General features: G+C 47.3%; 4 protein-coding genes across 9 annotated transcripts; 2 read left to right on the top strand and 2 right to left on the bottom strand.

Annotated features, from left to right (window-relative positions):
• Nucleotides 1-355: 355 nt before the first annotated feature.
• Nucleotides 356-5,713, bottom strand: LOC119196132 (uncharacterized). Of its 2 annotated transcripts, XM_037451592.2 has the most exons (8): nucleotides 5,605-5,713; nucleotides 4,839-5,106; nucleotides 4,476-4,699; nucleotides 4,234-4,335; nucleotides 3,718-3,819; nucleotides 3,385-3,498; nucleotides 2,967-3,075; nucleotides 356-2,132 (listed from the first exon to the last, which is right to left on the bottom strand). In XM_037451592.2, the coding sequence occupies exons 2-8, from the start codon at nucleotides 5,029-5,031 to the stop codon at nucleotides 970-972; spliced, it is 2,007 nt and encodes a 668-aa protein (XP_037307489.2). In that variant the 5' UTR covers nucleotides 5,032-5,106; nucleotides 5,605-5,713; the 3' UTR covers nucleotides 356-969. The 2 variants fall into 2 exon arrangements, with proteins under 2 accessions (XP_037307489.2, XP_037307490.2); XM_037451593.2 differs by lacking the exon at nucleotides 5,605-5,713 and having other exon boundaries at nucleotides 4,877-5,142.
• Nucleotides 5,209-7,149, top strand: pdf (peptide deformylase, mitochondrial). Of its 2 annotated transcripts, none has more exons than XM_037451599.2 (3): nucleotides 5,209-5,306; nucleotides 5,758-6,386; nucleotides 6,624-7,149. In XM_037451599.2, the coding sequence occupies exons 2-3, from the start codon at nucleotides 5,813-5,815 to the stop codon at nucleotides 6,779-6,781; spliced, it is 732 nt and encodes a 243-aa protein (XP_037307496.1). In that variant the 5' UTR covers nucleotides 5,209-5,306; nucleotides 5,758-5,812; the 3' UTR covers nucleotides 6,782-7,149. The 2 variants fall into 2 exon arrangements, with proteins under 2 accessions (XP_037307496.1, XP_037307497.1); XM_037451600.2 differs by having other exon boundaries at nucleotides 5,239-5,306; nucleotides 5,761-6,386.
• A 417-nt stretch (nucleotides 7,150-7,566) lies between these two features.
• On the bottom strand, nucleotides 7,567-11,080 carry spata2l (spermatogenesis associated 2-like). Of its 4 annotated transcripts, none has more exons than XM_037451594.2 (4): nucleotides 10,942-11,080; nucleotides 9,549-9,907; nucleotides 9,152-9,445; nucleotides 7,567-9,037 (listed from the first exon to the last, which is right to left on the bottom strand). In XM_037451594.2, exons 2-4 carry the CDS (start codon nucleotides 9,894-9,896, stop codon nucleotides 8,051-8,053), a joined length of 1,629 nt encoding a protein of 542 aa, XP_037307491.2. In that variant the 5' UTR covers nucleotides 9,897-9,907; nucleotides 10,942-11,080; the 3' UTR covers nucleotides 7,567-8,050. The 4 variants fall into 4 exon arrangements, with proteins under 4 accessions (XP_037307491.2, XP_037307495.2, XP_037307494.2 ...); XM_037451598.2 differs by having other exon boundaries at nucleotides 10,891-10,969; XM_037451597.2 differs by having other exon boundaries at nucleotides 10,866-10,964.
• Nucleotides 11,081-11,151: 71 nt separating this feature from the next.
• On the top strand, nucleotides 11,152-19,300 carry si:dkey-238o13.4 (uncharacterized protein LOC560780 homolog). Its single transcript, XM_037451601.2, has 6 exons — nucleotides 11,152-11,697; nucleotides 12,417-12,524; nucleotides 13,532-13,671; nucleotides 13,930-14,026; nucleotides 14,288-14,412; nucleotides 16,364-19,300. Exons 1-6 carry the CDS (start codon nucleotides 11,613-11,615, stop codon nucleotides 16,538-16,540), a joined length of 732 nt encoding a protein of 243 aa, XP_037307498.2. The 5' UTR covers nucleotides 11,152-11,612; the 3' UTR covers nucleotides 16,541-19,300.
• The last annotated feature ends 800 nt before the right edge of the window (nucleotides 19,301-20,100 follow it).

Below are 20,100 nucleotides of genomic sequence, written 5' to 3' on the forward strand. Positions count from 1 at the left end.
ATAAAATTAAATAAAAGCAACATGAGGACTTGATATCGTTGTGTTCAAACTAAGCTGTAGGATATTAGAAATAGAGTGACGACCCGGATCATAAATTAACTATTAATACAATGCATTTAGTGTCCATCAGAATACAGCCATGATTCAGGAACTAAGTAATCAATAAAGTAATGAGAATATTGTAAAACCACTGTCATTTTGAAACTAATAGAATAGTACTAATGTAGTTGTGATTGTATTCAATGTAATCAACCGAAACGCATTCATGTAAGACTTGATGGCACCACGACTGATCCGAGCTACATTGAACTCACCAGGAGACCACTCCCAGGGGGCGTGGTCACTGGCTTTCACACCTTTACTGATCTGTATGAACACCTGTAGGCAGCCGTTGTTCTAGAGTTCGCTGGTGGAGACCACAGTGGTAGATGGTCAAAGGACTCCTCAGCTGAGATGTTCGTTTTAGCACAACATCTTATTCTTTATTAAATAGCTGTTCATTCCAAGATGTCTTCCGTCCGTCTGGTGTTTCATTTTTGAACAAAGCAGCAAAGAGGCAGAGAGGGAGGGAGAGATAAAGAGAGAAGACGGTTTTCTTTTTGCTCAGGGGGGTCAGTGGGGTTCTTACGACGTCCACTGCCTTAACCCGACAAAGCTCACATGGTGGACTACTTGTTCTCATTTTAGTGACTAAAGACAGCGGGAATTATTAACTGGCAGAAGTGTTTGTTGTGGACCCCTTCAGGTTATTTATTTGGATTCTTCAGCCGCATGGTGGATTTCTAGCTGCTAAAATCTAAATGTTTGCTTTCTAGAAGCACCACAAAGTACAATTTTAAGTTATGCAACAGATCAATTTTATTTTCCCCATTAGGGATTAATAAAGTATTTATTCATTCTTCATATACCCATTATTCATGTCAAAATATTTAGTTGAGTAATCAGCAAAGTGGGCTCCCACATGCTGTGCTACTCTGAGAGAAGTCTTTTCTTTTTAAAGCGAGGTTTAAACTCCGGATCTCCATGAAACGAGTCCTCGCTGTCACTGCTTGAACCACCGGAGTAAAGAGTGTTCACGTCAAAAGAACAATCGGCATCTTTGTCCTCCTGCTCCCTCCGGTCCTGTTCCACGTCGTCCTTGCTGGCTTGCAGCGCAGCCACTGCACGACTGGGGGGGGCTCTGAGCCCTGGGACTCGACAGCACTCCCGAGCACTCAATCTGTGAACCTTCACGTAGGGCTGCAGAAGCAAAGCCGGGCTCGGCATCGACGACGACTTCAGGTGGACTCGTCCGTCTCTCACAGCTGGGGACAAAAGAGCCGTTTGCACTTTGAGCGTGCCGCTCGGGGCAGTTGTTGCTGCCACAGCGTCCGCTGGGTGGACGCCAGTGTCCCTCCTGCTTCCCAGAGGTGTGGTGTTGTGGCGGGGGGGAGAGGTTGGCCCCTCGGGAGCTGCGTGTGGGTTACCGGACACGGGGAGACGTTTCAGAAGCACTTGACACGGTTTAAAGATGACGGAGGCAAGGTCCTTCAGTCGGACCACCGGGGACAACCGGGTGGACACGTCAGTGTCTCTGGATGAGAGCAGAAGTTCTGTATGAGACACATCAATTCCTGATCCAGCAGACCCGGACATCCGGTCACCTTCAGATGCCTGGACTGCGGTCAGAAGATGGGTGGAGGTCTGCGGAGGTGGACGTTGTTGGTCAGGGGGGCACGGGACGATGTCAGAAGGCGTGAGGTCCTCCGATGAAGGGGCGTCGGGTGAGGACGACAGGAACAGCAGCGGGGACGAAGAGACGTTGGCCTGCGGCAGCAGCTCCTCTGAGCACTCGTCGGGACACTCCTGCAGGATGCTCCTCACCCATCGCTGGTGTTTGGAGCAGAACTGAGGGGAGGCGGAGGGCTCCTGACCAGGGCTGCCATCCTCCTCAGACCTCCTGACTACCTCAGCGTCCTCCTCTCCGTTAGCCTCCCGTCCCCCCCGAAAAACCTCCGGATGGAACCGCCGGAGAGTGTTGGCTTGCGTGGACTTGAGGCGAGCTTCTGGAGAACGGCGGCACGGTGGTTGATAGCTTTCCGTCCCGCGCGCGGTTGATTGAGACGTGGTGCCCCGACGACAGGAAGCAACATCTGGAGGAAGGAGAGGAAGTGCATTAAACAACCTACTACGTCATTGGCTCCATTTAAACATGCAATGTTTGGTTGCAACTCCTGCAGGCAGATTGTAACACAGAAGGTAACGTTTATGCACAAATAGATTGTATTGCTCATTACGTTGAAGAGGAATTCTGCAAACATAAAGTTAAATGGGTCACCTTGAGTAAACATTAAATGATTGAAGAGTAGAATTCTTCTTACCAGACCGAGCGACTACAGGCTGTTAGCCACTGCTAGCATATCAAGCTCTGCTTCTGGCTTTTTAAATTGCAGGTTTGAATTTAAGAAAAAAACTACAACACTGTGGAATTTGTGCGTGGAAAGGAACCCCCCCCCCCCCTGTGCCTGGCTGTGCCGTTTATCCCACCTCCATCATTTACACAGCGATTTTGTGTCCCAAGCATCATTGTGTTAATGTAGAAAAGCTAAGACTGTGCTTTCCTTTTCATGTTATCACCTCAATGGTGAGATGGGCGTGTTGTCCCTTTATTACTAATCAATGTTAAAACATAAACTCAGTAACCTGTGGAAACATTTATTTTCCTTGTCATTCTCTGCAATGATCGCTCTCACATTTTATATATAGACGTTTTAGTGAGTATTGAGGCAATTCTGGCCTCTCTGGTGTCCTGAGAGTCCTGCAGGGGATGAGAAGCCTTGTCTATTACTTTCATTTTCACAGTACTCCACTACCAGGAAAGGAGTGCCGTGCGGTCCACGTTAAAAACAATGATGGGTCAGTGATGCTAACGGTACGAATACGTCCTGCTGTCCATACATGAAGGGAGTTTCACATGTGTTTCTCACCACAGTGCAGCAGAGTCTTCAGAGTGGTCGCTATGTTGGAAGAGTCAGAGGTGATTACTTCCATCAGTAGCTTCTCCTCCTCAGTCACAGGGCTTTCCTTCTTCAGTATCTGGTACAAACAATCTACATTCACGTCATTGTTTTAGAGGCACAAAACCTTCCAGGAACCTCTCTATGGAGGTCAATGTAGTGAGGAGAACATTAACCAAAGTTTCAGCTTTTGATTAAACGAGAGTGCAAATATTTTGTGATAAGATGTGGACGCAGTCCCTCCTCACCTTTTCATAATAAATCAAGACACTTCAATACAATCAGACTTATTTTGGTGACCAGAAGAGTCGCCCCCTGCTGGTCAGTAGAGGGAATGCACATTTGAAGGCACTACCCAGCCTTTGCTTCACTTGGCACCAGATCACACCTTGTCAATGTAGGTATCTCCAGGTAACGCAGCCTCCAACTCCTGCAGGTAGTGCAGCAGTCTGTCCTCTACTTTCTGGGCGTAATGTTCACCATACTGCTCCTCCATCTGGTTCTGAAAGACCGCGAGAACCAAATGTGTCAAACTGTTTTTATGTTATTGGTAATGATATATTAGAAACTAGAGAAGTTCATTGTAAATAAAATATTGCTCTACAGTGGGACAATTGGACGTCCACAGAGCATGACTTAAGTCAGTGTTTGAGTGGAATTGGTGTGTTAGCAAACTACTACTAGCCTGATGGGGTTATATGTGTGGTGAATGTCGACTTACCTTAATATAATATTCCAGTTTGTCCTTGTTCATTGCGAGTGCTTGTGCCAGAGTCTTAAAGTCCAGATGGTTCTTCCTCATTAGGAACATTTCAGGTTGGCTCTGCACAAGAAAAAAAGGACGCAAAACATTTGTAATGAAATGAGCAAATGAGTTTTTCATTCAGACATTCGGCAGACTACTGCGATACACAACATGTTCGTCGTGCCAATGAAGAGTGATTTGATTCAAATGAATAAAACCTCAAACGCTATCATCTAACAAAGTGTATATGACCAACGTTAACAGCTCCCATTTGTCACGTACAGCTGACCCATAGCAGCGTGGACGTATATGCAGAGACATGTCCAGGGATGTTTAGGATGGGGGGACTGCAGTCAATAGAGTACGAACTTTTTTTTATAGTAAAAAAGCTGTCAGTTATATTCTTTGCCTTGAATTAACACTACACATGATATACAACAACTGAATAAGAACTGTTTCAAAGATTAAAATCGATGTAGAACGTATACATACACATTGACCTTGGTATTGAGGGAGTTTACTTGGGAAGAACTGGGTGGTTTTTAACACCGTTTCAACCATTCCTCTGCCCTCCCTGAGCATCCTCATGATGACCTGGAAGCAGAGACACCAAGTGAGAAGAAAGAGGTAGAAAGAGAAAAATGTAAAGCATGCAACTAGTCCATGGGTCCCTTCCAGATGGAACAGGGATTTTACACACTTGAATGAATGAATGCTACTACTCGTCTCCGTACCAGGGTCTTAAGCCCAAACATGATCTTCATGTGTTTGATGGAAGCCACCAGGCCGGGCAGGAGTCTGTAAGTGGCTTCCAGGAAGCCCATCACTTTGTCAAAGTGCTCCATGTCCCGGTTCTTCACGATAGAATAGACCTGAGCGGAGGCGACACGAAGCCTCCACGAATCCTCCAGGCTGAGGGGCTGAGAGTCCACTTCCGGCCAATTGGACGGGTCCACAACTGTGAAGAACCAACACGATCAGAACATACATACATGAAAGTAAAGTACTCCAACTTGACAGTTCGCAATCACTTGAATGTCGCACACGAATATAACTATAATTAGTTTGAGCTATACAGTAATCAAGCCTTGACCAACCGTCCTGTATTTCCATCATCTTGTGAGCCCAGACGTACTCTATGATCCACAGAGGTGACTTGGGGAAGTTCTGTAAACATGTGTTGTTGGCGGGCCGCAGGGGCCTCCCGTCCATCAGGAGCTCACCGATACTTGGACGCTCAGCTGCGTCGGGTTGATGATGGAGGACCCGGATGAGCCTTCTCACTTCCATTCATGAACGAGCTGCGGTCCCCACAAAGATGGGCATGTACCGGCATATTGCGGCTGCGAATGGTTGAGCATCTTCCTATTGTCCAAAGCGTTTTATTACAAATTACATCCGGGTTAGACGTGCTGGCAGCCAAAATAAAGTTTTGTGAAGGAACTTCCCTATATGAAACACACGCATATACGACATGTTGACTTTTATTGTGAAATCTGTTAACCCGGAACTAGCCAAATGGAGCTTGAACGTCTCTTTTTCCCGGCTGTCACCTTCAGTCCTGAGTATGTGGTCCTTTTTGTGTTACCGCGGAATCCTTCTGCGTTTTTTAAATGGGAAACTACAATGTTTAGCTAGAGGCATGCGGAATTGTGTGTGTAGCTTAACTGCGTTAACGTGCTAACAAGTTAGCCAAGTGGTTGGCGAATGCTATTGAATGGGAGTTGTTTAGGAACACCAGCGTACCCCGTCGGCGGTGTTAGCTGAGCAAAAGAATACATGAATCCAGTCTAAAACTCGCCCTGAACTAACCGCTCAAATATTTGTGTCAACCAATAAAAGTATCTGATCAAAATTACTTACGTCCATATTGACACCACTTCAATTATGTTTTCGACGCTTCCGAACTGAAGCAGTATTGTTTGTCTAAGCAGTGAGTGGGGTGCTCACATGGTGGTGTGGGGTCTTGGGACAGTTTGAACCAAATAACCTTCTTATTTCTGCCTCCTCCTACAGCAGCGTGTGACCCTCGCCCTTCTACGTGACACATTGTCCCCGCTGCAGCTCCGCCATGAACCAAACATCCTGTGTGTTCCTGCTCCAGTTCTCCAGGGGGGGGCTCGCAGCCGCTGGCCGCCGTGCCGGGGCCTCCGCCCGTGTCCCGCCTGCCCCCCGCGGTCACTCTTACTCCAGCAGCGTCAAGGTGCGCCCCTATCTCCGGTACATAAAACGCAAGATCCTCCCCCATCCCAGTCCTCCGTACAGCCACGTGTGCCAGGTGGGGGACCCGGTGCTGCGCGTGCACGCGGCTCCCGTGGACCCCGCGGCCGTCTCCAGCCCGGAGGTCCAAAAGGTCATCAACACTATGGTGAGAGTGATGCGGCAGCTTGAGTGTGTGGGACTCAGTGCGCCTCAGATCGGGGTGCCGCTCCGCATCCTCGGCCTGGAATACCCCGAGAGGATGCTGAGGGAGAGTCTGCCCGCCTCCAGGGACCTCCTCGGCCTCTCGGTCCAGCCGCTCAGGATCTTTGTCAACCCCCAGCTGACGGTCCTCGACAGAAGGACGGCGCTCTTCCAGGAAGCCTGCGAGAGCATCTCGGGCTTCTCCGCTGCAGTTCCCCGCTACCTGTCGGTGGGAGTGTCGGGTAAGTTTACAGCTCAATCCAACAAGGGGTTATCTGATCTAAGATTTGGTTTAGAAAGTCCAGGTTTAAGATCACAGTCAAAATGAATCCCCGTCTAGTATATCCAAGCTATAAACGTTAAACTTGTGGAATAAAAAAAGAACCTGTTGTGATTCACAACTGTGACACTACGCCACATGTTTCCATGGAAATTCATTTCCCTGCTGACACATGGTCACTCCATGCCTCGCCCCGCAGGTCTGAACGAGAAGGGGGAAGCAGTCACGTGGCGGGCCAGCGGCTGGCCGGCTCGGATCCTCCAGCACGAGATGGACCACCTGGACGGCGTCCTCTATGTAGACCGCATGGACAGCAAGACCTTCATCAACATCAGCTGGCAGGAACACAATGAATAGTGGACCCTCAGGAATGTAGGAGCTGATGACCTCATATCACCTGCCTCATGTTTCAGGTGAAAGACTGCAGGCGCAGAAAGGGACGCACTTGGGTTTGCGATTGGACCGACTTTGACTTGAAATGCTTCACAACAACAGGGCTGATTGAATCCTTAATCTGAATTTTAAAGATCTGTCTGGAGGCGATGGACGATGAAAGCGTGTGCAACGAGATGAGTGATAGAAGTTGCATTATGTAGACACAAGCAAATAAAAAGGAGGATGAAAGGTCCAGTAGTGTGATCATTTTCGCTCTTTTTACATGTCCAGAACCAATATTTGGTTATTAAAATCGGTTTTGTATTACTTCGTATTTCCAAAACACTTTGGCCAAGAAATATCCTAAATACACATTTACATATTTATTTTAAATTCAATGTTTAGTCAAAGTTGGCCTAAATTTTACCTTTTTGACCTCCATTTCAAATAACCTGTCTAAAAAGTGTCTTTATGTTAGCATCAGCTGGGGAGGTTTCCTGGTGAGATCTGAATGAATGGGTTAACCTTTTTTACTTGTAGTGTTTAGTACTAAACAGCTTTTCTCTGAATAGTTTTTTCCCCTAACTCCAGTAGAACAAATGTTGCAGTCGTTTGTCTTGATATTCTTTTAATAAACACAGGTTTTTAATATGTAACAAAGCCTGATGCATACATTATTACTGAAAAGATGGCAATAATGGATTTCACATTCAAAAATACCATTTCAGAAACTGTGCAAAACAGAAAATCATTTATGTAAAAGTAATAACGGGTGAGGTTAGGCTTCCCCTATTCATCTGGGTGGTCTCCCTTTTAGCAATCAGAGCTTGATAAGTGTTCCTTATGGTTATACATAATATACATTTAATGTTTTTTTCCTCAGTTGTACATTCTTTGACAGCGAAGTGACCCTAAGAAACCATCCTTTACTCCAGTTGGTGTGCAGGCAAGTCATTGAGATGAAAACCAACGTTCTTGTGCTTCACACTGATATATAAAAAGGAACCTAGGAGCAGAAACTTAAAGCCTCAACAGTACACAATATTTTTAAAATACTGATAATAGTAAATATGGCCACATGTAGAAGAAGTGAATGACGAATGAAATAGAAAAGAGCACACTCAATACTGCCTTTCAGCACTGGACAAAGCAACAATAGAACGATTCATTGTACTTAGTTTAGAAAATACTGGAGTTTCCAGTAAGCAGATTTTAAGGCACTGTGACTTTGCTTGCCGAACGCAGCACAAGTCACACGGGAGACGACTGGTCAAACGTTTGGCCGCAGGAGCACACCACGGGACTCCTGTACCAACAGTTGCTGCAGTACTCGTTCCCACAGTAGCGGCACAGGACCAGCGGCTTCCGGGAGCACTCCCTCCCGCAGGAGCACACTCCCAGCGGCTTGATGTCGTGGTGCATCTGGCAGAAGTCGATCTGTCGGCACGACCCGGCGTGGAAGACGCCGCAGCTGATGCACAGGGCCAGGGGGTCCGGGTGGGCGCGGTCGCAGCACTCGTGGTAGGCGAACGGGTGGCGGGGCGGCATCATGGCTTTGGGGTCACTGCACAGGGCCAAGGAGGACATCGCCACGCTGCCGCCGGAGAGCGGCGGCGACGCACCCGCGGCGCTCAGCCCGAGGCTCCCGCCCTGCGGCGACAGCGGCCCGAATTCTCTCGCCTCCTCGCCGTCTGGTTTGTCCACGTAGCAAGGCTGGAAGGAGGCGCCGTTAACGTCGTGTGTGGCGTTGCAGTCGACGCAGCGTCCAAGACAAGGGGGAGGAGTCTGGTCAAAGACGCTGCAGGCCTCCATCCTGCAGAAGCCCATCGCCCCGACCTGCAGGCTGCGGGCCTGAGAGTCCGCCTTGTCGAACCTGGACTCTCCACGCGGGCGCCTGCCCTGCCTGGCGCCAGCCGGGGGGTCCCTGGTGGGCTCGGGCTCCGCCGGCTCTGCCTTGGTCAGCTGGCAGTCCAGTTTAGAGACGCAGATGTGCTCTCTGGGGGACGCGGAGGACAGGGACTTCACTCCGTTGCTGTGGGCTTTGGCTGCGGGGGCCGACGCGCTGCTTTGAGCCGCCCAGGTCAATGAGTGTGGGCTCTCGTCGTCATGGAGAACCACCTCCCGCTGACCCCCTTTGATGTGCTCGTCCGTGTACAGATCCACCTCCGCTTCTCCGTCATAAGGCTGCATCAGTGGCTGGTTGGAGGCCAGGCTCTTCTTGGTGTTGTCCAGGGCGGCCTGTTGAGATGAATGGAATGTATTCAAATTCTAAATAATAACTGAAATATTTTGGGGGATTTACTTTGTTCAGTCCAACACCACGTATCGGGCTTAGAGAGGTTTGCGTATTACCTGCAGGCTGTATCCTCTCTGCCGCTCCCTCACCACACTCAGCTCCCACTGGGCCTCGCCCACATGCTTCCCCAGCGCCGTCCGGAGGAGGCAGCACTCACAGCGGGCCAAGAAGAAGGCACACGACAAGCAGAGGAGGTCATACGGAGAGGCGGGACCGACGGCGGGCGCCTGGAGACGAAGCTGCTCGTTCCGAGACGAGCTGGGCTGGTATCCCAGTAGGCCGAACAGTTTCTCAACCTGTGGCATCGACAGCACCGGCTTGATGAAGTGGGTAAACATACCGGAGTACATCTGGGACACAGGAGACAAGAAAATAGGATTTTGTTTACCAGTGATGTCATGAAAAAGGAAAGAAATGCACCCGTTAATGTTAATAATAAAAAAATGAGCCAACCTTGACTACTTTGTACTCATCCCTCCAGGGACCGAGGTACAGGTTCAGGGCCGCCTGCTCCAGCACCTCAAAGGCTTTATCCAAGCCCTGCAAACCTCCTCCGGTTCGGGCTCGCCCGGCGCCGGCAGCCCCACCCGCTGCTGCAAGAGACTCCGCCATCACCCTCAGAGGATCCAGACCCAGGCAGTGTGCCTCCTGGGCATTGCCGTCCTTCAGCAGGTCCTCGGCCTGTATCCACACCTCCTCGTCTCTACACACCAGGTTGGAGCCTCGTCCCACAATCTGCTGCTCCAAACTGTGACTGTAGGCCGCCACTAGATCTCCGGCTCTCTGCCTGGAGACGTTCATCTTTCATTCAGCTGAGAGGGAGACACATAGGAAACGGGTATGACCAATGAAACCATGGCAACCGGATGATTGTCAGGGGACCTCCACCTGGAAAGAATCATTTGTATCCTACTTGTCAGCTATACACTCTTTCTAAATAAATACACATATTGGTTCCATCGGTTAGTAAGTTTACTAACTTCGGGAACATTGAGTATATGGCAAGACAAAAAAGAAGCTGCAATTTTGCCATGACTTGCAGTATATTATTGCAATTTGGTGTCGTGGGAAATGTCTTATGGGGCAACAATAACTGAGGGGCACCGTAAAAGTGAATGTTAAATATTACACCCTTAGCAACATGAAATACAAGCAACGTTAGCTTAGCCGTCATTATTTACATCGATCACGACATGGACATTTTCTCATTTTTAGATCTGAAAGTGAAAGTTCTGAGCCTTACCCTGGGTGAAACAAGAAAACAGGTGCAGGTAAAGCTACTTTCGTAACAAGACGTGTTTATTCACGCAGTGATGGCAGCAGGTTAGCTAGCAGTCATGTATACGTATCAAGGCTGTGTCTCAGCTGCACGTTAGCATTAGCATTTAGCTTAACAGGTGCACCCTTTGCTACGCTCTGTTGCGTGTTAGTTTCGTTTTAATGTCACGAAATGTACTCAAAATGTCGTATGAGGCTATTAAAAAAAATCCATGTTCATATTCAAAACTCGAACCGACGGAAATTGGAATTTTAGAATTGGAACCGGCGGCTTTCCAACAAAAAACGACGTGTTTCACTTGGGAAAAGATCCAGGAAGTCGCAAAAAAAATCCAGATTTCTTTTGAAGGAGTTTTTTTAGAGGTACACCGAACAGTGTTAAAAATCGGAATTTAAGTGTGGCGTGGGTTTTAGAAGATATGATCTTGTCCATTGACAACATTTAATTGCTGCACAAATCACGGACGCGATATGAATCCAAAAGAAAAGTACCCGTGACGTCCTACGCTGACGTTACCTCGCAGCTCCGGCGGGAAGTCTGATCAAAACACTCGTTTAGTCTGCTCACCTCTGTCTGGCACTTATTCGGATGTCTTTCAGCGACTCGGGTAACTAAAGCATCGCAGCTGATAGCTGATCGTCGACTATAAAGTAAACATTGTCACGTGGCCTGGACTTTCCCAGCTTGACACGGGTGCGCGTGGTATGAGCATCAGGGAGACCCGGCGAAGGAGTTTAGCTGTGAACAGAACCTTCGGCCCAAAACGTTGGTCCACAAGATATTGGAAACTGAATAACGGTGAATTTTGCAGAAACTACTGATGCCTTTGCGAAATAAATGCATGCAAATCACCAATGTTGCCACTTACAGCTTGTCTCAATACATTGTCGTATAGCACATTGTCCACTAGATGGCGGCATGTCATCTCCAGTTTGCCTGCTGGCCTTTACGTGAACCGATTTCCCAGTCGTTAAGGTTATCTTTTATAAAGGAGTTCACACTTCCACACTGTTACGGAGTGACAAGGAGGAGCGAGGCTATTTTTTAGAGGCGTGGCCTCAGGGACACGAATATAAAGGAAGGGGACTGTGGCCCCCGAGCTTACTTTACAGCATCCCGGTTGCTGTGCACAAGTCAGCAGCTTCACTTTCATCCCCCTACCTTCCCCCCCCACAAATACACACACACACACACGGGCGATATCTTCCATCCTGCAGACCTGTGCAGCGGCAGCTGGGATGTCGAACTCGGAGAGGGTAGTGTTGGCCCTTGGAGGAGCGGGCACGGTTGGCTCTGGGATAGTGAAAGCGCTGCTGGACAAAGGTAAGCTGGCCAAGGCTCCACTTGGAGACACTAATAGAAGCTTCCTCTATTGCTTTGTCTGGAAATAGGATCAAGATGCTCTTTGAAGAAGATCAAGACTTGCATGTGTGGGTTGCCTCTGGCATCCCAGTGAATCTGGAGTCTTTCCAAACGCTCCTCATGCACAGGTGACCAGGATAATGTGCAGGGAATACTTTGCTGAACCTTTGAGTCCGATTGAGATTTGACTATTGATTTGATGCTGATGCCGTGTATACGTGTATAGATTCTGGGCGTTCGTCTCCACGCGCTGCACTAATTTGCTGTGATGTATTGCGCGTCCACAATGAGCCGGCTGGTTTTTCGAACCTTTAAATAAAAAAATCTCGATGAACATCAACTTTTTCTAAATGGCATTTTTTAAAGAAAACTGCGATATTGTTCTGGGCTCTTGGTTCCTGGTGGTTTCAGTAACCACACTGCCATCCACGTGTCCCATTCTGCTGCCTGTGCATGAACCGGGGAGGAGACGGGCCTGCATGCTGCCAGGGGAGGGCCCTGGATGTTGGACTTCTCGTTGTCCTCTGCTGCTCGCATTGAGCAGAAAGTGACCAGCCGCCTCTCGGTCACGTGATGGCCTTGATGAACCCATTTAGACAGTGCAGGCCTGTTAGGGAATGTTCATTTTCTTCAGTAAGGGATTCATTTTGATTCATTCAATGTGTGTCTTGTGTTGGAAGGGTTCAAGGTCGCAGTGATTTCCAGGGACAGCAGCCGGCTGGAGAGGCTCCAAACTTTCGTGTCTCCCAGTACAAAGGATAACCTCACCACCCTAGTGGGGAATGTGGGTAAGTCGGGTTTGGCAGCTCTCCACTCAACAGCAGCTTTGTCATCCATCTGCTCGTTTTGAAACTCCTTTAATAGAGACAGAAATCCTCCAATGCTAAGTGCACACAGTGGGTGTTGTACCATTGTCTCGGAGAGGCTTTACCTTTTCATCTGCATACGTTATGGGTGTGGCAAGATACCGTATGATGGCTGCAAAGGTCATCACACCACTGCAAACTCCATGGATCCAATTGTACATATAGGTAAAGATGTTTTTGCTATACATGGGAAATTATTACAAGGCTCTATCAAGCAGGCGAACATTCCCATGATGACAATTTACCTTTAACGAGTAGGACTTTGAGCCTATTGCTGGTAAGCACTAATTGCAGCTAAGGATGATGGGAAAAGGTTTAGTTTTGCAGGTATTAATCAAAGCTTTAATTTTTACCCAATTCTTTGGTGCAAGATGAAAAAAGTCCAACTCAAACTCTATGTATATGTACTTCTGGTCTATTCAGCTGATAGGGATTGCTGTATTTAATGTTTTTTATATAAATAAGCAGATTTTTCTGTAGATATCATACAGTTCTATGGGAACCACAGGGTTGCTGGTTCAATCCCATCTATGATGTTGAGTTGAATTGTCCAAGAGTAAGACACCTTCCCTCCAGATGCCCCCTGCAGAGAATTGTACATTCATCATTTGGATTGATTATTATTATTTTTATTATTAACTCTAGTACATCTTTCATAAAATGTCCTGGTTGTTCGGAAAATTGACCAGCTGTCCTCAATCCTAAATGCTAATAAAAAAAAACGGATCACCCTTCATCAAAGGAAAAGAGGGGATATGGCATCCCAAAGTTTTGATTTGTGGTCGATGTTAAGTCTCATAAATGTCTCAGAGTGAAATTTTCTAGGTGGAAGATCAAGGGGCCTCGTGACACTCTGTGCTCAGTGGGCCCCGTAGGGTTCAGTTATGGGACCTGGAAGGCGATCCTCTCCTGAAGTCTCGTTGTTCCAGGGTCAGAGGAAGGAGCAGAGCGGGCGAAGCAGGACCTGCTGAAGGCGGTGGGGAAGGTGACAGACGTCGTCTCCTCTCTGGGCTTCAGCTGGTGGCAGGGCGGACCCCCACACACTCAGTCCCTCAAGGACCTAGACTGGGTGAGCACACACACACAAAGACCTGATTAAACATGCAATGCTCTTTGCATGCAGCTAAGTACACATACAGTGGTCCTCATAGTGACACTGGTGGCAGTATTGGTGTGGTGAGGCTAGTCTTCATCGTTGCGCTAAGCATGTCCACGTCCACCTTTTTACAATCATGTCTTCAGGTGGTGCAACTTGATTTGTCCCTCTGTTACTTAAATGAAATTCTGATTTTTGGCCGTCATATTTTATTCCCCCTCGCCGCTCCAGGTCATTGAGACGTTACTTTTTAGCACGTTTGTGTCATGGAAGGCCTTCTTCCCTCTGGTGAGGGACGACCCCAGCTGTACCTACTCCTTCATAACAGGTGACTCTTTCACCACAGCCTCTGACAGATGTATGCGATGTGCCTCCATGCAGTACTGAGGGACCAAAATATGGGAGTTGTTGGTCCCAAGTTATCTTCAATGAATATAAAAGACTGATCAGTGCAGGTTTAACGGAATAAACTAGAACATGAAAATCAAATTTGGTTTTCATGTTCTAGTTTTGGGCTATTTTCAAAACTAAAAAAATGTTCATATACAGTATATGTGGTGCCAGCTGTGTTGAATGTGCCTGTGCTCAGGAGGAGCCGGGGAGAAGTTGCTGATGCCCGGTACCGGCTTCCTCACCGTCGGAGCTGCCAGCACTCTGGCCTTCTGCCAGGTCCTACGAGACGAGTATCCAGAGGTGCCTTGCAAACTCAACCAGGTGAGACCTCAGTGGGGTTACAGAGCAAGAGTTGCGTAGAGAAAGCCCCGGAGCTTCTCTCAGACCTTTTTCTTCAGGTCTCTGCAGCTCAGCTCGAGATCATGAGTAATCCATTTGAAACATGACATTTGCTCAATGGTATGATTGGAAGTTATCAGCTTGATGTTCTACGGCGTTCGTTGGGAATACTAAAGGACTTTTAGCTTACTGCAAGTTGTAAAGAAAGTCCTGCTGTCTGTCTGACTATACCTGTACACCGCCCCCCCCCCCTTTGAAACAGACGTAGTGTTAGCTTCTGTCTCCTTAAGCCCCCCCGCTCCTAAAAATAGCCCAGTCTGCTCCGATTGGTCACTGTATCTGGTCTAACTGCAGCTGACTAGCTTTGTCTTAATTCGGCGGCTCCTGAGGCAGCATCCCCCCTGAGGCAGCATCCCCCCTGAGGCAGCATCCCCCCCCGAGGCAGCATCCCCCCCCGAGGCTTCTCATCATTCATTCATAACGTCACTTCGGCTGTCCCGTTCTGACTTCTTTAATGAGGTTGGTGAATGCAGCCCTCCAGTCGTTGATTTGGCGGACACATCTGATGTATCCTTTGCTGCCCAGCATGACCCATCATGCCTTGCTGGCAGATTTTATTTCATTAAGGATGGAGACAGGTGAGCCGGCAGCAGGAGTTCACTTTTAAAAGTAAATACTAGAATTCCCTTGGATATCTAGCGATAGAAATGTTAAATCATAATATAGAACATCACATCTCAGTTCATCCTGTATATGCCCACAATGCATGATGGGACATCCTGTGCTGCAAATGATACATTAGATGTGTCCTCCAATTCGCCGACTTGAGGGCTGCATTTGTTAACCGCATTAAAGGAGCCGGTAGAATGGGACAGACGAATGATGAGGAACCTCAGGAAGATGCAACCTGAGGAGGATGCAACCTGAGGAGGATGCAGCCTCAGGTGGATGCAGCCTGAGGAGGATGCAGCCTGAGGAGGATGCAGCCTCAGGAAGATGCAACCTGAGGAGGATGCAACCTGAGGAGGATGCAGCCTCAGGTGGATGCAGCCTGAGGAGGATGCAGCCTGAGGAGGATGCAGCCTCAGGAGGATGCAGCCTGAGGAGGATGCAGCCTCAGGAGGATGCAGCCTGAGGAGGATGCAGCCTCAGGAGGATGCAGCCTCAGGAGGATGCAACCTGAGGAGGATGCAGCCGCCAAAATTAGACACAGCTACAGTTTGAGCAAATTACTCCGGCCTGGACAATAAGACGCAAAAGTGCTAAATATGATATTTGGTGTGTTTTGGCTTCAGGATTGCAATAAAACAAAATACAATAAATAGCCATGATCTCAGTTCAATGTATTATTATAAAGTTGGATTAGTTGTTCTGGTAAACATTCATTTGGAATCCAGGAATGAGACCCCCCCCCCCCGTTCATTGAGCTAGACTTTATATTGCCGGTCTCATTTTCATACCACCGCTGATATAAACACACCAGTACATACCTGAAATACTGATCATTGCTGACATGTGATATCATGTGTGAAGCCAATTCGTTGTGTCATGATTAAAAACCAAATTGATTCCAGATTCGGTGTTTAGAGAATAGGGCCCTTGGGGCCCAAACCTTCACTCGCGTCACACCTCCCCATCTAAATTGCAATATGAAACATAACCAGCAGTTAAAGGAACCGCTTGTAGGATTTAGGAGTAGAATATTCAGAACAAGGAAATTCTACATGTTTTGCATTAGCGTACAACATGTTGCTGTGATATCAGCATGTACCCGATACTTACTAAGGTCTTACTGCCAGCAAAGGTCAAAGGAACTGATAATACACCTTTTTCTTCTAACCCAATTCTGTGTTGTTGCTTGCACCCCCCCCCCCCCCGCCCCCCGCCCCCCATCCCTTTATTCATGTCTTTCTGTATCGCTCTGTACTGACAGGTGAAGATCAACGCTGGTGTGGCCCCTCCAGAGCGCATGGCCCCCGGTTACCTGAGCAACCTGGACCTGGGCGAGGCTGTTGCCTCCCTTGTGGAGCAACGGAGCACCTCCCACTCAGTCTTCACCGTCAGCTGCCCCGCAGATTTAAAAACAGTCATTCTGGAGAGGAACCTTTAGACTCCGGCCCAACTGTCCCGTCTACACGTCTTCTTCTCACGCTTAACTCTCCAGAAAACACTTTCAGTGTCTTTGGTTCATCCATTTTCTTATTTTCTTCCAACAGCAATTGTTGGCTCTTTTAATTATTACCTTATATTCTGCTACCTGTTCTCCCACTGTTACCATCTACTCCCTTTGCATGTGTCGCTGTGTAAACAAACTAAAGTAAACCTGGTACAAAACTAGACCTCCTTAAGGAACAACCAACGAAAATAAACTTTCTACATCAGTTACCCTCACCGTGATTTGACGAATTCTTATGAAGGAAACTTTTTGCCTCATACCTCCCCGGTGAAATCAGAAAACGCAGAAAATTCTGGATGAAATGATGTCCGTTTAACACAGTAAAAGGATATAAAAACGGTAACTCAAAAAAATAGTCTAATTTTTCTTCTCCAGCGGTGATGTCACTGCCAAGATAGAGATGGCTGGAGATGTTCGCTGGCTCTTCACGTGACATCACAGAGACCACATCCATGATTTATAGGGCCAATACCTGCCACTGATTAACAGTTTGTGGCAGTAATTTAATGAAGAGGATATTATAGTAACATCGATATACAGTGACACAATAATATTCAACGGCCTGAATGTGAGTAACTCTGAATACGAGACAACTCCATAAGGGACCTTAAACGTGACGACATAACTGACAACAGAACAAAAGGCGACACAGCCCTTACACGCCGTGACCGGAGATGGTTAGGAGTCTGAGGTACTCGGGACTTGGCTGGTGAGGTTTAAACTGGTCATTCTGTAAGAATGTGATAGAGTAATGAGAACAGGTGGCACGGCATGACATTTTATTTTCGTAAAGCTCCAAGTCAAAATGTACATTCAAACATGGATTAAAATACAAATGAACAAGATATGTGCCACATTATTGCACCTGTATGAAATGTCTTTTTCGCAACGTTAAAGACATCGGTTGGACAATGGGGACAATAATTCAAGTGAGGATGATAACATCTGATGATGATGCCCCCGTATGCGCCGCTTTATCTGCCACCCGTGATGTGGGCCAGCACGTCGCTCAGATGGACCCAACACAGACCGCCTGCTTCATGCATACATGCTTCCACAACAAGTATGCCAATGTGCCATGCCACATAAAAAGGCCTGCATTGAATACTTTGGCCTCTACGGGGGCAGGTGACTCGGATCACACAAGAAGTGTGGGGGGGGGGGGCGGGTGGTTGTCATTCAGTTTTTGTTTAGAACTTGTCGGCTGATAGCTCAATTAGGCCAAACTATAATTAAGGCGTGGGGTGGAGAGGGGGGGGGGAAGCCCATCGGGCCCCAATTTCTCTTCTTCATCAACCCCTCCCATACTCCTGCTCTCCAGCCCCCCGAAACAGTCAAACACAGCCAAGCAAACGGCCATGTTTCCCCTCGTACGAGGACCAGTGGACCGCTGGTCCATGGAGAGCAGTGCGGCACGGCCCCACATGAGCGAGCGGAAAAGAAAAAGATTTTTTTTTGTTTATAATAAAAATATATTTAACAAATGGTCAATATTTGTGTTTTTTAAACATTGATTATATACCAGGTAATATTTGTAAATTAAGATATCTGCGCAAAATATATGCTTCCTCTCCGGCCGTGTCCCTAAACAGGCGGGTCTAAGAAGCAGTTAGCCAATCACTGAGAGTCAATGAGTGACATAAAATACATTGTTATTTGGGCTTGTACTTTGCCGCCCTACGCTGCCTCTCATCAGGGCGAGTCTCTACGCGCCGTTAATCAAAACAGGAGCGACCACCAGCAGCGTCCTTCCAAGAATACCCGACCCGACCTTGGTACGAGAGAAGAACTTTGCCAGAGAAACTAGAGGTAAAACAGCAGGACCCAGATCAGCCTGAGCTCACGATCAGACAACGGACGAAAGGGAAGCCGCACATACAACGCTTCTGTAGAGACTTCTACACCTGAGATGTTTAGCTACCTAGTTAGCTACATGCTAACGGCGTAAATTCGCACAGCACGCATGGCGTCTGTAGGATATTAAAAAATGAATTGACGACCAGGTTAATAAATTAACTATAGATAAAATGCATTTAGTGTACAACAAAACACAACCATGATTCTGGGGATATGTATTCGATAAAGTAATGGGAATGTTGTAAAACCACTGTAATTTTGAAACTGTAATCAATAGAATAATATCAATGTACAGTTATGATTGTATTCAATGTAATGTGATCTACCGAAATGCATTCATGTAATACTTGATATCGCCACAACTGACTAGAACTCACCAGGAGACCACTCCCAAGGGGCGTGGTCTCAGACTTTCACACCTTTACTGATCGGTATAAAAACATGTAGGCAGCCATTGTTCTCGAGTTCGCTGGTTGTAGACAACAGACGGTCTAGGGATGGTCGTGAGACTGTCCTGTGGCCTGTTGGTTGCGGAGACCAGCGGCTCCTCAGCTGAGATGTCCTTTTTAGCACAACACCCTTTCATTTATTAAATACTTTTGATTTTAACTGTTCACCCCAAGATGTCTCCCGTCCGTCTGATGTTTCTTCATTATTTGAACACAACACGTCACCATGTTAAAGTTAACATCACTACCCAGCTGCGACGCACACAGGACTGCGGTGAGGACACACAACCAGGACGTGGATGAAAACAGGCACATTTTATCCAAAATATATATGTGAAGTTTTGAGTCTTTCCTCAACACACTGTTTACATACACATTTCTTCGTATGTATTACTTTGGTTAATATGTCAAAAGCTCCTTTGGAAATATATTTGCTGAGAAAAATGGTGACATGTTCAATACTTATTTCACCCGCTGTATATGTGCCAGCACAAAGTTGAATTTGGAATTTCTTTGAACGGTTCGCCAAAATACAGATATAAAAAAGTGCCCGTAGAGACGAATAGGTAAAAAATGTTAGCTATCCAGTAAAATACCCAGGCAGCAACTCTGAAGAGTGAAGCCAATGAAGAAGGGTCTTTAACTTGCTGGCCTTCTAAACAGCCATCAGGGTCGACTGTGGTTGCAATAAGAAGTAGGGCGGGAATACTCTATTTTTGAAGGGTGTCCACCAGTATGGGCTCAACGTCAGCCGCACACTCCTTATGTGGTAACTTCTGCCAAACGGCCAATATGGGAAAAAGATGTAATCCAAGATAATGGACGACCACAAACCAATGGATGGCATCTTGTTATACAGTCTATAAATATACCGTCACATCTACTAAACTAAAAAGTGCACCTTTGACTTGGGGTTGAACTGTCCCTTTAAGCGGCGGCTGTGACCTCTGCGACCTAGAAACGGGCCCAAGGAACTCCGAAGCCGCTACTCAGTTTGTATGGGCTGCGACAAGGGAGGTGGAGTGGAAAGAGACAAAGAGGAACAGTCAGCGAGACACAAAAAGAACATCCACGCAGAGGCGGTTGCTTCTCTGCCATGTGTCCATCGCAGCCTCCTGCATCTTCTCTCAGACATTGGAAATAAATGGAACACATCTTCACAGAGCTTCAGATGTCCTTTAGGAATTA

Source organism: Pungitius pungitius, chromosome 6 (genome assembly GCF_949316345.1).
Source record: "Pungitius pungitius chromosome 6, fPunPun2.1, whole genome shotgun sequence".
NCBI classification, from domain to species: domain Eukaryota; kingdom Metazoa; phylum Chordata; class Actinopteri; order Perciformes; family Gasterosteidae; genus Pungitius; species Pungitius pungitius.

Coding starts and splice junctions, on each gene's coding strand:
- si:dkey-238o13.4 (XM_037451601.2), top strand. CDS start 11,613: ATGTCGAACTCGGAGAGGGTAGTGTTGGCCCTTGGAGGAGCGGGCACG. Junction 12,525..13,531: donor CACCCTAGTGGGGAATGTGG/GTAAGTCGGGTT, acceptor TCGTTGTTCCAG/GGTCAGAGGAAGGAGCAGAG. Junction 14,027..14,287: donor TACCTACTCCTTCATAACAG/GTGACTCTTTCA, acceptor GCCTGTGCTCAG/GAGGAGCCGGGGAGAAGTTG.
- LOC119196132 (XM_037451592.2), bottom strand. CDS start 5,031: ATGGAAGTGAGAAGGCTCATCCGGGTCCTCCATCATCAACCCGACGCA. Junction 3,820..4,233: donor CTCAATACCAAGGTCAATGT/GTATGTATACGT, acceptor TTTCTTGTGCAG/AGCCAACCTGAAATGTTCCT. Junction 3,076..3,384: donor GAGATACCTACATTGACAAG/GTGTGATCTGGT, acceptor TGTTTGTACCAG/ATACTGAAGAAGGAAAGCCC.
- pdf (XM_037451599.2), top strand. CDS start 5,813: ATGAACCAAACATCCTGTGTGTTCCTGCTCCAGTTCTCCAGGGGGGGG. Junction 6,387..6,623: donor CCTGTCGGTGGGAGTGTCGG/GTAAGTTTACAG, acceptor CTCGCCCCGCAG/GTCTGAACGAGAAGGGGGAA.
- spata2l (XM_037451594.2), bottom strand. CDS start 9,896: ATGAACGTCTCCAGGCAGAGAGCCGGAGATCTAGTGGCGGCCTACAGT. Junction 9,446..9,548: donor ATGAGTACAAAGTAGTCAAG/GTTGGCTCATTT, acceptor CCTGTGTCCCAG/ATGTACTCCGGTATGTTTAC. Junction 9,038..9,151: donor AGAGAGGATACAGCCTGCAG/GTAATACGCAAA, acceptor TCATCTCAACAG/GCCGCCCTGGACAACACCAA.